The sequence below is a fragment of the Hemitrygon akajei genome, chromosome 5, assembly GCF_048418815.1.
Source record: "Hemitrygon akajei chromosome 5, sHemAka1.3, whole genome shotgun sequence".
Classification (NCBI taxonomy): domain Eukaryota; kingdom Metazoa; phylum Chordata; class Chondrichthyes; order Myliobatiformes; family Dasyatidae; genus Hemitrygon; species Hemitrygon akajei.
Window position 1 is genome coordinate 173869961 of NC_133128.1, and position 14935 is coordinate 173884895.

Sequence of the window (14935 nt, forward strand, 5' to 3'; positions counted from 1 at the left end):
GGAATTGCTTCAATGAGCACCTCTGCTCCATCTGCCAAAAATGGAACTTCCTGGTGGCCAAACATTTTAATTCTGATTCCCATTCGTGTTCTGACATGTCGGTATATGGCCTCCTCTTGTGCCAATATGAGGCCATGCTCATGGTTGAGGAGCAACACCTTAGGGTAGCTTCCAACCTGATGGCATGAATATCAATTTCTCCTTCCAGCAAAAAACAATTCCCTCCCCCTCCTATTCCTCACTCTGTCCTCTCAGCCTCTTCTCAACCGCCTATCACCTCCCCCTGGGCCCCCTCCTCATTTCCTTTCTCAAATGGTCCATTCTCCTCTCCTATCAGATTCCTTCTTCTCCAGCCCTTTATCTTTCCTGCCCACCTGGCTTCACTTTTCACCCCTTCCTTTTCAGTTTTGAAGAAGGGTCTCATCCCAAAACATCAGTTGTTTATTCATTTCCATAGGCACTATCAGACCTGCTGAGTTCCTCTAGCATTTTGTGTCTGTTGCTTTGGAGTTCCAGCGTCTGCTGACTTTCTCATGTTTCTAAAGAGATTAAACTGCTACTGCTGAATTGTAAGTAAGGAAAGAAAAAAAGCCTAATCTGTTCAGCAAAAACTTCTGAAGTTTGCAAAGATTCGGCATGTCATCTAAAACTTTGACAAATTCTATAGACGTGTGGTGGAGAGTATATTGATTGGTTGCATCATGGCCTGGTATGGAAACATCAATGCCATGAACGGAAAAGCCTACAAAAAGTAGTGGATACAGCCCAATCCATCACGGGTAATGTGCTCCCTACCACTGTGCACATCTATTGAACACTGTTGCAAGAAAGCAGCATTCATCATCGAGGAACCTCACCGCCCAGGCCTTGTTCTTTTCTCACTGCTGCAGTCAGGAAGAAGATGTGCCTCAAGATCCAAACCATTAGACTCAAGAACAGTTATTACCACCTGAACCATAGGCTCTTGAACCATGGAGGATAACTTCACTCACCCCATCACTCAACTGTTCCCAAATCCTGTGGACTCATTCTCAAGCATTCTTCATCTCATGTTTTGGATATTTATTGCTTATTTAATTGTTATCTTATTTCTCTTTTTGTATTTGCATAGCTTGTTGTCTTTTGCACATTAGTATTTGTCCGTCTTGTTGGGTGTAGTCTTTCGTTGATTCTATTGCATTTCTTTGCACTTACACTGAATGCCCGCAAGAAAATTAATCTCAGGTTTGTGTACAGTGACAAAGGCCTAGGCCTTTGATAATAATGTTTTTTTGATGAAATGATATAAATTATATGATCTTCTAATGACTTTCAGGGGAAATCACAAAAAAGTATGCAAAATGTTTCACAAGAGGAGCCTTCTCAACCTTTCCTCTGGGCAATGATTCAGTAACCTCAGTTCCTGAGCTCCCCTGCAGAATAGGGTTGCAAAATAAGTGTGCCTATTAATAAAATTAATAAATACTTGTGTTTTGATTGGGTCATAGTCCTTGGAGCAGTAGGAAGGAAATCTGATACATGTGTATTATGCATAGACACTCAGTGGCCACTTTATTCGGTCCACTTGTACACCTGCTTTTTAATGTGAATATCTACTCAGCCAATCATGTGGTAGCAACTCAATGCATAAAAACACCCAGATATGGTCAGTTGTTATTCAGACCAAACATCAGAATAGGGAGGAAATGTGATCTAAGTGACTTGGACCATGGAATGATTGTTGGTGTCAGATGGCCTCGGTTGAGTATCTCAGAAACTGCTGCTCCTCTGGGATTTTCATGCCCAACAGTGTCAAGAAAAAATAAACAAACATCCAGTGAGCAGCATTCCTTTGGGTGAAAATGCCTTGTTAATGAGAGAGCCCAGAGGAGAATGGCCCAACCGGTTCAAGCTGTCAGGAAGGGGACAGTAACTCAAATAACCACACATTACAACAGTGGTGTGCAGAAGAGCATCTCTGAGTGCATAAAACTTCAAACCTTTAAGTGGATGGGCTACAGCAGCATAAGACTATGAACATACACTTAGTGGCCACTTTATTAGGTACAGGAGGAACTATAAACTTGCTACTGAGTGTATATTTCTACAGGGAATTCAGCAAATGCGAGATAAAACTTGACTCAAAATGTTAAGCAACTTAATTTCAATACCATGTAAATACTAATAGTGGATTCACTTACATTATTTCTAGATTCATTTATTTAAATCAATATGCAATTAGTTTTCCTGAAATCAGACATACGTTTTTATACATTTGTCATTCATTCTTCCCTTCTGAGAGTTTACTGGATTTTTCCACTTTGCTGCCTTCACAGCATCTGCTATGAAAATAATGCAGTAAAGAGCTGAAATAATCAAAAATAAAAACAATAAAAACCAGCAATGAGCACGTCAGTGAATGGATTCTTCAAGTCACTTCATTTCTAGTGTCAAAATGCTGTTGGCCTTTCCTCAGTCATATAATCTTAGCTGATTATTATTAATATCATGCAGAGTGAATTGAATCAGTCAACAGCTGGCTTATGTGACGGTGGGGATTTCAGGAGGAAGCCAAGATGGATTAACCACTCAAAGGTTCAAAGGTCCAATTGAATGTCAGAGAAATGTATACAATATACATCCTGAAATGCCCTTTCTTCGCAAAACATCCACGAAAACAGAAGTGCCCCAAAGAATGCACGACAGTTAAACCTGAGAACCCCAAAGTTCCCCCTCCCGCGCGTGAGCGGCAGCACCACCGCCGAGCACCAGCGTGAGCTAGGCAATAGCAAAGACACTCAGATAGTCATCCAGCCAAAACTTCCTGCTGAACAGATTTCAACAAGACAGGCTGAAAACATTTCAAACTTGGGAGCCTTGGAACTGATTCAAAAAGGGAAAGTTGTCAGAAGTTTTAATTTGTAAAACTTCAGGATTGATAAAAGATCCCGGTATTGAGCACCCAGAGTGGAGTTTGTAGTTATTCATTCATGTATGGAATAGATCTATAAATGTAGATCCAAGATAGCTGATAAAATATATAAAGCCATTTTGGGGTTTATGTTCAAAACTATGCTAGGCCTTTAAACTTTTCAATACGGCACTGGTGACAGGAAGTGACATCAAATATTAAACTGTCAGCCTGAAGAAGTGATCCAAATGAATAGTCAGTTCCCGGGTAAATACTGTAATGATGTTCAATATAGGTTAAAGATTTGGTTTGCAGTTGGGAAAGAACCTAAATAAGTGTACATTTCAATTAAAATATGCTTTGTAAATAATTGTTTCTATATTTTCATGCTAGCAGTCAACTGATGATATATAGTTGATGGTTTGTATCAAATGCCGTCATCATGTACATCAGTACAACACTGTTTCTTTAAGCACTTCGTGTAACTATATGTCGTGATTTACATGATACGTTATTATACCTTTCTCTGTTAGTTGAAAGCCTTCAAATTGAGTGTTTTGTCGACAGCTCTTTCTCTGCTTCATCCAACAGCAACACCAAAGCACCACTACAGAATCCTCTGTCTTTTCCCCCACAGGAAGAGTTCCGTATGCATATGTTTAATTTAATCCATTTCCTGTATACAGACACTTTCGGTTGATGTGGAGCACAATACGCATTTCTTAATCTATTGCAATCTTCATGTTAAAGCTGAACAATTCAAATCCTCAGAAGGTTCACCGTCGTAGGATATGCAGCAGGCGCTTCAAACAAAATGCAGGAGAAACTCAGGGGGCCTGGAGCGAGAGGAAAACACGGTGTATTTCGAGTGCAGGCGTCCAGCATCTGCAGAACCTCACGCACCATCACGTCCCTTCACACGGTCGCGATGCGAGCCGGGCTGAGTCGGGAGCGGAGGCGGCGCGACGCCGGATCTCGCGAGAGCGGGCGCGACGCTGGTCAAAGAACAAAATAAGTCAGGGATCAGCCGGGGGGGAGGGGTGGGGGGCGGCTGTCATGGCGGTGCCGTTGCTACGCCGGGACAAGCCGAGTGTGGCTGCTTCGCTGAAGGCTGAGTGCTCTCGGTCGGACGGCAAAGGCGCCCAGTTGCTCGGTGAGCTGCTGGACAGTGTGTTGAGCCCTAAGAGGCCGGTGGCCGAGGCCGAAGTGATCGAGTGGTGCAAGTGCCTGATGGCCGGCGGCGAGAGCTTCGATGACTTCTGTAAAATGGTGCGCGCCTATGACAACGCCACCCTGTGCGGTTTGGTGTGGACGGCCAACTTCGTGGCGTACCGGTGTAGGACGTGCGGGATCTCGCCATGCATGTCCTTGTGCGCCGAGTGTTTCAACGCCGGGGAGCACACGGGCCACGATTTCAACATGTTTCGGAGTCAAGCGGGCGGGGCCTGCGATTGCGGGGACAGCAGCGTGATGCGGGACAGCGGGTGAGTGACCGACCGCAAACGCGGCGCCTCTCTCCGGTAATCTCCGTTTCCAGGGCTGCGGATTCTGGCCTTGGCTTGAAGTGTTCCTGGTCCGTATTCGCTGGGTAGTCACTGACCTTCTAGCAGCAGCTGCACTTGTTTGTAAACTCCTTGCGTTTCCCAGTAACGCAGAGGACCGGGTACAAAACAGGACGTGACTGCTGCTATCCCGAAGACTTACAGAATGATTTTATACGTTTGATTCCTTGATTTTAGGATTCCATTTAATCTGGTTTGAATGTTAGTGTAAACTTGACGTTAATCTCTGTGAAATCATACAAAAGTCACAACATTTAAGTCCCAATAACCCTCTTGATTTTGTAATTTTATATAATGACCCACAAAAGCCGCTTCGATTCTTAAATTGTCAGAGCAACTGGTAGAGCATTGCCTAAACAACATTAAATTCGTGGTCGAATCCTTCCCGCAGAAACCTCAATTTATTGAACTCCGCGCATCGTATATGTATATCATAGGCCTGAACAGTTTGCTTACTCGAAGTTTTGGATACTGTACTGTCACATGCCAATGACCAGGCAGATTTGACACTTTGATCAGGGGCAGCAGTTTCCAAAATACTGTACTGCCCCGAGCATTCACCCAGATGGAGGATTTGAAGGTGGGGAAAGGTGCATTATGACGCACGTTTGAGAATTAGTTTCAGACTGTAGATTTCCATTGAGGAATATTCACTAACGTTATGTACAATATTGTACTGTTGCATCAATATTGAGCAGACTGGGTGGGCTGAACAGCTTAATTCTGCTACGTTTTATAGTCTTTAAAACCGTGCAGATGTTATTAAGAGCATTATCAAGCACACAATGACACTGCCATATATTCTAAAACCTAGATTAAAGCGATACTTCCCAAAGAAGTGGCTTGATGGAGAGAAGAGTTAAGGGAAAGAATTCCAGGGTCTTGCAGTAAGGTAGTGGTAGAGTAATCTGGATCAGTAACTGTAATGTAATTTGTAAGTTGTGTTGGTGGTGGAGGGAATCAGTGTTTAGGTGGTTGACGGGCTGCTGTGTTCTGGATGGTGTTGATTTGCTGGGAGCTGTTGATCTTTCAAAAATCATTGGACTCTGGCATGGTGCTAGAGAAGGAGGAAGGCAGCAGAGAGGAAATTATAGACCAGTTAGTCTGACCTCAGTGGTTGGGAAGATGTTAGAGTCAATTGTTAAAGATAAGGTGATGGAGTACTTGGTGACGCAGGACAAGATGGGACAAAATCAGCATGGTTTCCTTTAGGGAAAATCCTGCCTGATGAACCTATTGGAATTCTTTGAGGAGATTACAAGTAGGATAGATAAAGGAGATGCAGTGGATGTTGTATATTTGGACTTTCAGAAGGCCTTTGACAAGGTGCCCCACATGAGGCTGCTTACCATGTTAACAGGCCGTGGTATTACAGCAAAGATACTAAAATGGTTAGAGCATTGGCTGATTGGCAGGAGGCAGTGAGTGCGAATAAAAGGATCCTTTTCTGGTTGGCTGCCAGTGACTAGTGCTGTTCTGCAGGGGTCAGTGTTGGGACAACTTTTTATGCTGTATATAAATGATTTAGATGATGAAATAGGTGGCTTTGTTGCCACGTTTGCAGATGATACGAAGATTGGTGGAGGGTCAGGTAGTGTTGAGGAAACAGGTAGGATGCAGAAGGACTTAGACAGATTAGGAGAATGGGAAAGAAAGTGGCAAATGAAATACAGTGTTGGAAAATGCATGGTCATACACTTTGGTAGTAGAAATAAATGTGTGGACTATTTTCTAAATGGGGAGAAAATCCAAAAGTCTGAGAAGCAAAGGGACTTGGGAGTCCTTGTGTAGAACACCCTAAAGGTTAACTTGCAGGTTGAGTCGGTGGTGAGGAAGGCAGATGCAATGTTAACATTCGTTTCCAGGAGGTCTAGAATACAAGAGCAAGGATGTGATGCTGAAGCTTTATAAGGCATTGGTGAGGCCTCACTTTGAGTATGTGAACAGTTTTGGGCTCCTCATCTTAGGAATGTGCTGGCATTGGAGAGGGTCCAGAGGAGGTTCACAAGGATGATTCCAGGAATGAAAGGGTTACCATACGAGGAACGTTTAATGTCTCTGGGTTTGTATTTACTGGAATTTAGGAGGATGAAGGGGAAGCTCATTTAAACCTTTTGAATGTAGACAGAGCAGATGTGGAAAGGATGTTACCCATGGGGGGGAGAGTCTAGGACAAGGGGGCACAGCCTCAAGATAGAGGGGCACTCATTCAATATAGAGAAGCGGAGAAATTTCTTCAGCCAGTGGGTGGTGAATTTGTGGAATTTGTTGCCACGTGTAGCTGTGGAGGCTAGGTGTTTGGGTGTATTTAAGGCAGAGATTAATAGATTCTTGATTGGACATGGCATCGAAGGTTACGGGGAGAAGGCTGGGAAATGGGGTTGAGTTAGAGGAAAAAGGGATCAGCCATGATTGACTGGTGAAACAGACTCAATGGGCCAAATGGCCTAATTCTGCTCTATATGGTCTATGGTCTAAATAATCAACCCCAACATCTTCCCAACCACTGAAGTCAGACTAACTGGCCTATAGTTTCCTTTCTTCTGCCTCTCTCCCTTCTTGAAGAGTGGAGTGGCATTTGCACTTTCCAGTCTTCTGGAATCGTTTCAGAATCAAGTTGTTCTTGAAAGTTCATTACTAATGCCTCCACAATCTCTTCAGCCTTCTCTTTCAGAATCCTGGGGTATACACCATCTGGTCCAGGTGACTTATCTTCAGACCTTTCAGTTTTGCAAGCACCTTCTCCCTAGTATTGGTAACTTCACACACTTTGTGACCCCTGATATCTAGGGCTTCCAGCATACTGCAGTGTCTTCCACAGTGACAACAGATGCAAAATACTCATGCAGTTCTTCTGCCATTTCCTTATCCCTCATTACTGCCTCTCCAGCATCATTTAACAGTACAATAGTCTGATAATCACTCTTACCTCTCTTTTACACCTTATCTGAAGAAACTTCTGATATCCTCTTTAATATTTTTGTCTGGCTTACTTTCATATTCCATTTTTATCTTAATGACTTTTTAGTTGCCTTCTGTTGGTATTTAAAAGCTTCCCAATCCTCTAACTTCTCACTAATTTTTGCTCTATTGTATACCCTCCCTTTGGTTTTTATGTTGACTTTGACTTCCTTTTTAGCTATGGTCATGTCATCTTTCCTTCAGAATACTTCTTCCTCTGGGATGTATCTATCCTGTGCTTCCAAATTGTTTCCCCTTTACCCCTTTAAAGTCAAAGTAAAATTTATTAGAATACGTATATGTCTACCTTGAGATTCATTTTCTTACAGGTATCTACAGGAAAGTTTTAAAAAAATTAGTATTTATTAAAAATGTGTAGATAAGCAAACAACCAATGTGCAAAAGAAGGCAAATTGTGCAATTTTTATTATTCCAAAAATAATAAATAATACTGAGAGCATGAGTTGTAGAGTTCTTGAAAGTGAGTCTAGGTCGTGGAATCAGTTTCAAGGTGTGGTGAGGGAAGTTATCCTCACTGATTCATGAGCCTATGGTTGTAGGGTAATAACTGTTCCTGAAACAGGTGCAGTGGGATCTAAGGCTCCTGTACCTCCTGCCCAATGGTAGCAGTGAGAAGAGAGCATGGTCTGAATGCTGGAGGTCCTTGATGAATGCTGTTTTCTTCTGACAGTTCTCCATGTAAATGTGCTCAATGGTGGGGAGGGCTTTGCCTGTGAATGACTGGGCTGTATCCACCACTTTCTGTAGTCTTTTCCAGGCTATGATGTAGTGAGCTAGGATGCTCCATCTTTAGAAACTTGTCAACATTTTTGTGACATGCCAAATCTATGCAAGTATCAAGGAAAGTAGAGGTATTGTCATGCCTTCTTTGTGATGGCACTTACGTGCAGGTCCTGGGACAGATCCTCTGAAATGGGAACGTTAAGGAACTTAAAGTTAATCTAGTTTTTCCACTTCCAATTCCCTAATGAGGACTGCTTCATGGACCTCTGGCTTCTTCCTCCTGGAATCGATCATCAGCTCTTTGGTTTTGCTGATGTTGAGTAAGAGGTTGTTGTTGTGGCACCATTCAACTCTCTCCATCACCTTTGTTTTGGCCAGCTACAGTGTTGTCGGCAATTTTAAGTATGGCATTGAAGCTGTACTTAGCTGCCCAGTCATAGCTGTAAAGTGAGTCAAGCTGGGGGTGAAGCACTCAGCTTTGTGGTGTACTTGTGCTGATAGTTATTATGGAGCAGATGTTATTAACAGGTAATCCATAATGACTGGCGTCTGCAAATGATGAAAGCAAGGGACCAGTTGCATAGGGAGGTATCAAGGCCTAGTTCTTGGAGCTTAGTGATGAGTTTTGAGGGAATGATGATGTTGAATGATGAGCTATAGTTAACAAAGAGTATCCTTTTGTATTGTCCAGCTATTCCAGAGGTGAGTAAAGAATCAATGAAATGGCATTTGCTGTTGACCTGTTATGACAGTAGGCAAATTGTGGCAGATCCAGGTGACTCTTCAGGCAGAATTTGATATGCTTTGTGACCAGTCTCTCAAAATCAGTTATCACAGTAAATGTAAGTGCTACTGTATGATAGTCATTGAGGTATGTTACTGCATTCTTAGGCACTAGTATGAATGAAGTCTGTTGAGCAGGTGGGTACCTCGGACTACCAAAGTGAGAGGTTGAAGATGGCCAGAAAAACTCCGTCCAGTACAGGTGTTCAGTAGTCAGACAGATACGCTGGAGCCAGGTGCTTTCTGTGGATTCACCCTCCTGAAGGATGCTTTCATGAAGGCCTCAGAGACTGAAATCACAGGACCATCGGTGCCTGTAAATGATTGTGAAAGTACCTCCATATTCTGTCGATCAAAGCAAGCATAAAAGGTATTATGCTCATGTTGGGAGTGAAACCTTGATGCTTGATTTTGTTTTGTAGGAGATGATGGCATTCAAGTCCTGCCACAGTTGTCAGGCATCTCACCGTAATTCAAGTTTAATACAGAATTGCCGCTTTGCATGTGAGATGGCTTTCCAGATGTCATACCAGAAATTTTAAAATATATTTTCCTGGATTGTCTAACCTGAACATCACCGATCTAGCCCTCAGCAGATTTCTAATCTATTGGTTCATGCAGGGCTTCTGGTTGAGGAAGACTGAATGATCTATGGGAACACAGTCATCTGCTTTAAAGTCACTTAACTAAAGCCCCTTGGATTCCTATTAAATCTTTCACTTTAAACCTACAGTGCCTTTGTAAGAGTATTCAGCACCTAACTTTGTTCACATAAATGAGTATTACAACCAGGGATTTTGATCAATTTTACTGAGAATTTTTATTTTGAATTACATGCTCCTTTTTTTCCACAGTAGACCCCAAAAATGGAAAATTGTAAAGCATAAAAAACTAAAAATTCAAAAACTGAAATGTCAGCAGTTCAAAAGTATTCATCCCCCTTTGCTCAGTACGTAGTTAAACCACTTTTTGCAGCTATTACAGCCAGTAGTCTATTTGGATAAGTCTCTATTAGCTTTGCATAATGTGATGGTAAGATTTGCCCATTCCTTCTTCCAAAGTTGCTCAAGCTGTGCCCATTTAGTTGGGGAGCACGGTGAACAGTAATCTTGAGGTCTTGCCAGAGACTTTCAATTGGGTTAAGGTCAGGACTCTGATTAGGCCACTCAAGGACATCAATTTTCTTCATTTGAAGCTACTGCATGGGTCAGTGTGCTCTGTTTCCTTATCTTACTGAAAGACAAACTTTCTCCCCAGTTTGAGTTTTTTCACAGAGGCTCATAGGTTTTTAATTCACGATCTCTCTGTGTTTTGTAGCATACATCTTCTCATCAATGCTGACCAGATTTCTAGTCCCTGCTTCTGAAAAGCATCCCGGTAGCATGATACTACCTTCAGATATTTTACAGAAGGGTTGGTGTTACCTGTCTGAGGCATAGTATTAGACTTACACCACACATAGTGCTTATTGTTGAGGGACAAAATGTTCAACTTTAGTCTAATCTGAATGCTAGACAGACCTTCCACATCTTTACAGTATCTTTTAAGTGACGCTTTGCAAAGTGTTAATGGATAAGTATAGGCTTGTTTTTTTTTTTAGCCAGGGGTTTTTCATTGCTTTTCTTCCGTAAATACCCTTTTTGTGCAAGGCCTTAGAGATTGTGCAGCCATGATCTTCATCTCCAGGTGCAGCCACTGACTTCTGCAACTCACTTAGAGTGACCGTTGGAGTCACAGTAGCCTCTCTTACAAGTGCCATTCTTCTCTGGTGACTACATTTAGAGGGGCAGCCTGGTCTCAGTAGAGTGACTGTAGTTTTGCAATGGACTGCCTGAGCTCCGAGGTGCGTTCAGTGTCTTTGAGATGGTCTTGTACCCTTCCCCAGATTTGTGCTTCTCTATTATCATTTCTCTGACTTGTCTTGAATGCTCTTGTGTGTTCATTTTGGTTTGGTCTGTTGAAAATCTACCATACTGTTGGACCTTACAGAGGGAATATTTATTCTTATTAATTGGTGGAAAATAGGTGATCCACCCATTTTCTACATCAGCAAATTGGGTGTGTTGATAAGGTAATATACAGTATTGTACTTGAGGAAAGTTAGCATAGTAATTATAAAATACAAACCTGTTGACAGGTTTTGAAATGTTTCTTTTGATTTGATATGATGCACAATGTTTTGTTGATTGGCTCAAAATATACTACTTCAATACATCTTAAATTTAGAAAACGAGGCAGTAAAATGTGAAATATAGTCATGGGGGCTGAATACTTTTTCAAGGCGCTATGTTTTATCTGGTAAACACAAAGTACACTGCAGATGCTGTGGTCAAATCAACACGTACAAACAAGCTGGATGAACTCAGCAGGTCGGGCAGCATCTGTTGAAATGTTGACTGCTCATTTCAACGGATGCTGCACCACCTGCTGAGTTCATGTATTATATCTGGTTCTTGATTCTGCAACCCTGGGAGAAAGACTGAATGGATTCATTCTGCCTATTCCTTTGTGATTTTAAGATCACCCATCAGTCAGCTATGCATGAAGGAATAAAGTCCCAAACTATATATCCTCCCTCTGTAACTTGGTCTCTTGAACCCTGTTACATCCTTGTGTGATTTTTTTTCTGCACTCTTTCCAGTTTATTAACTTTTTCCTATAGTAGAGTGATGGTAGCATAGCAATTCACATGTCAATGTGAGAGCTCAGGGTGTTGGAGTTCAGTGCTGTGTCACTGTGATTCTCTTAACAGTGAGTGCTGAAGGTGGATGGTTAGACTCCCTCTTGTTGGAGAAGATCATTTTTTAAAATGCTTCTTAACATTTAAAAAAAAACAATCTGCTGTGTTTTGGTTAACAAATGGTCAGCAGTTAAACAGGTTGGAGAGCACAGGTGTAGACCTATGGATGTTCAAAGCATTTTGTAAAAAAAAAGAAATTCTGAAGTAACAGAAGTTTGAAGGTATTGTAGATTTGGCAAAAGATAGCAACTTTGAGGTAAATGTCGATGGACTTGGTAATAAACATTACTGGGTTGGTCACACAGTATATATCAATTTGGACTAGAGGAAATTGTAGGAATGGGAAGAGATGAACAAAAGGAATTGTATATAAATTACATGTTGAATTGAAGTCAACATATGAGAGGCTAAATGGGGAGAAGTTTTACTGCATATTGTTGTTGACAGATCTGCAGATGACTGAGTGCATTTCCATTAATTAGGTAGATTAGAAATCGATAACTGTTGTAACACAGAAACGGAATAATCAGATTGTCCAAGGTGAGGGAATAAATTATCAGATAATCTTATCAGTTTTGCTACTTGAGAATTATATGTTGGTATTGAGACTGTTGGAATTGTTTGATATGTGCCTTGTTTTGATATCCTTCAGAAAGGCAGTACCTATAACTGTGCAATGCTCTCTTTATTAGTCAGCCTGAATTACACTCAAACTTAGAAACAAAGCATTTCTGAAGAAACATATATGACTTGAGATTATTGAGAGAAATATTCATTGTATATCTAAGGCTGACATTGAGTTTTGAATGTAAGAGGAATTGAGGGATAAAACAGTTAAGTGGACGAAGCCAATGATTTGATCACAGATATGTTCCAATCCTCTGTCTTGTGTTCTTAAAATTGAACTTTGGAGGATAAGCAATTTGCTCATGTGAGCAATGTTACCTAACCCAATAGAATATTGAATTTGAAAATTGAAAAATCACAAATAAAGGCTTGGAAGGCAATAAATTACTGGGAAAAATGGACTAAGAGCGTGGTAAAGTGAGGAATATTGTATTATCGCATTCTGAATTCAAGAGTTTGTTGAGAAAATGTGCTGAAAACAGCAGGTAGAGTTCTGTTCAGTCATTGATTCTGTATGATATCAAATGATGAATATGATGAATTGGTTCTCATTAAGAAGTCTTTCAGTAAAGGCTTGTGTTTCAGAGTTATTGCTGGCACCTACAGTACTGTGCAGAAGTTTTAGGCCCATATATATAGCTAGGATGTCTAAGACCTTTGCAAAGCACTGTGTTTGTTAATGTGGAATGGAGAGCTAGTTTGAAAATCTAGCAAAGGATGTTGGGAATGGCAAGGGTGGGCTGCCGTGGGAGGGGTATAGGGCAGGTAGGTGGCAGAGAAGTGCCAGTGGTGGGGTTGGCACGGGTGTAGACTCACCCAACCTTGAGACAGCAGGCAAGGTAATTTGATAGTAAATAATTGGTTTATTGATCGTTACAGAATGTCTCTCTGGTGCTTCCCGCTCCCTCCCCTCACCCTTCCCCTTTTCCTAACCACAATTCCTGTCTCCCTACCTCCTTCCCACTCTCAGTCCACAATAGGGACTAGTATCAGAAGTAAATTTATCACCACTCATGTCATGAAATTTGTTTTTTTTCATGGAGTACAGTACAATACATAAGTTACTACAGTACTGTGCAAAAGTCTTAGGCACCCTAGCTATGTATTTGTGTTTAAGACTTTTGCACAATGCTGTATATAGGAAAAGTATTTAAATGCCCAGTATATATAACCAAGGTTTATTGGGCTTTCCTGTTATGGAAGATTTACTTTCCCAGTTAAATGTCTCAATTAAAAGTTACTGTAAAATTTTTGTGGACGAGAAAGGACAAAGCACTCAGTTTTATAAAGATGTTTATTGATTGCAGTTGTATAACACAATCATCATCGTTATGCACTGTGTTGAATGACATAGGCGATCATGGTCTATCCATGACCATGATTGTTCTTGGCAAATTTTTGTATAGAAGTGGTTTGCCATCGCCTTCTTCGGAGCAGTGCCTATTCAAGATGGGTGGCCCCAGTCATTATCAATACTCTTCAGCGATTGTCTGCTTGGCATCAGTAGTTGCATAACCAGGACTTGTGATATCCACCAGCTGTTCATATGACCATCCACCACCTGCTGCCATGGCTTTGCGTGACCTGGTTGGGGGGGGAGGTGGGGGGTGCTAGGTAGGTGCTACACCTTGTCTGAGGGTGACTTGCAGGCCAGTGGAGGGAAGGAGCGCCTTGGATCTTTGGTAGAGGCGTATCTCATTGATGAAGGAAGTAGTAGATGTAGTGTATATGGTTTTCAGCAAGGCATTTGATAAGGTACCCCATGCAAGTTAAGGAGGCATGGGATCCAAGGGGACATTGCTTTGTGGATCCAGAAATGGCTTTCCCACAGAAGGCAAAGGGTGGTTGTAGGCTGGTCATATTCTGTATGGAGGTTGGTGATCAGTGGTGTGCCTCAGGGATCTGTTCTGGGACCTTTACTCTTTGTGATTTTTATAAATAACTTGGATGAGGAAGTGCAGGGATGGGTTAGTAAGTTTGCTGATGGCACAAAGGTTCGAGGTGTTGTGGATAGTGTGGAGGGCTGTCAGAGGTTACAGTGGGACACTGCTAGGATGTAAAACTGGGCTGAGAAGTGGCAGATGGAGATCAACCCAGATAAGTGTGGAGAGGTTCATTTTGGTAGGTCAAATATGATGGCAGAATATAGTACAGTTGACCTTCACTAATCTGATTATCTGTGATTTGGTTCCTTTGATAATCCGGCACTGATTTCAAATTTTCTGCGCAGCTGTAATGTCAAATTTCCTGGGCCACCGTACCAATCTACTGCGCATTGTTTTGGTTGCGCTAGATCTGTTCACATGGCCCGCTCTTGTAAGCACAGACAGGCGATTCCTGCTTGTTTTCCTACATTTATTAATATTATTAGTGTGAGCTGCGGCTGCCAGGCACCTGCCCGTCTCACCCGCCAGCGGCGGGAGAGCTGGCGCGCACTGGGTCGGTCCACCTTCTCGCCCACCTGCCGGCAGTCATGCATTGCCCTCCGGCGTTGTCCGGCCGGTGCTCCGTTCTCTTCTGCCTTCAACCTCAGATCAGACGTGGCCAACCCGCTGAATTTAAGCATTTAACGAAGCGGTGGAAAAGAAACTAGCGAGGATTCCCTCAGTAACTGAATCCCTCAGCACC

At 42.1% G+C, this 14935-nt stretch overlaps 2 protein-coding genes across 4 annotated transcripts in view; one reads left to right on the forward strand and one right to left on the reverse strand.

Annotated features, from left to right (window-relative positions):
- mettl5 (methyltransferase 5, N6-adenosine) overlaps window positions 1-3833 on the reverse strand; it is a 33410-nt gene extending 29577 nt beyond the window's left edge. For both annotated transcript variants that reach the window (XM_073047266.1, XM_073047267.1), the window contains exon 1: window positions 3411-3833. The gene's annotated coding sequence lies outside the window, so the exon portion shown is untranslated. The remainder of the gene's footprint in view (window positions 1-3410) is intronic.
- A 101-nt stretch (window positions 3834-3934) lies between these two features.
- ubr3 (ubiquitin protein ligase E3 component n-recognin 3) overlaps window positions 3935-14935 on the forward strand; it is a 239545-nt gene continuing 228544 nt past the window's right edge. For both annotated transcript variants that reach the window (XM_073047259.1, XM_073047260.1), the window contains exon 1: window positions 3935-4374. In XM_073047259.1, the coding sequence (XP_072903360.1) occupies window positions 3947-4374 (428 nt within the window). In that variant the 5' untranslated portion in view covers window positions 3935-3946. The remainder of the gene's footprint in view (window positions 4375-14935) is intronic.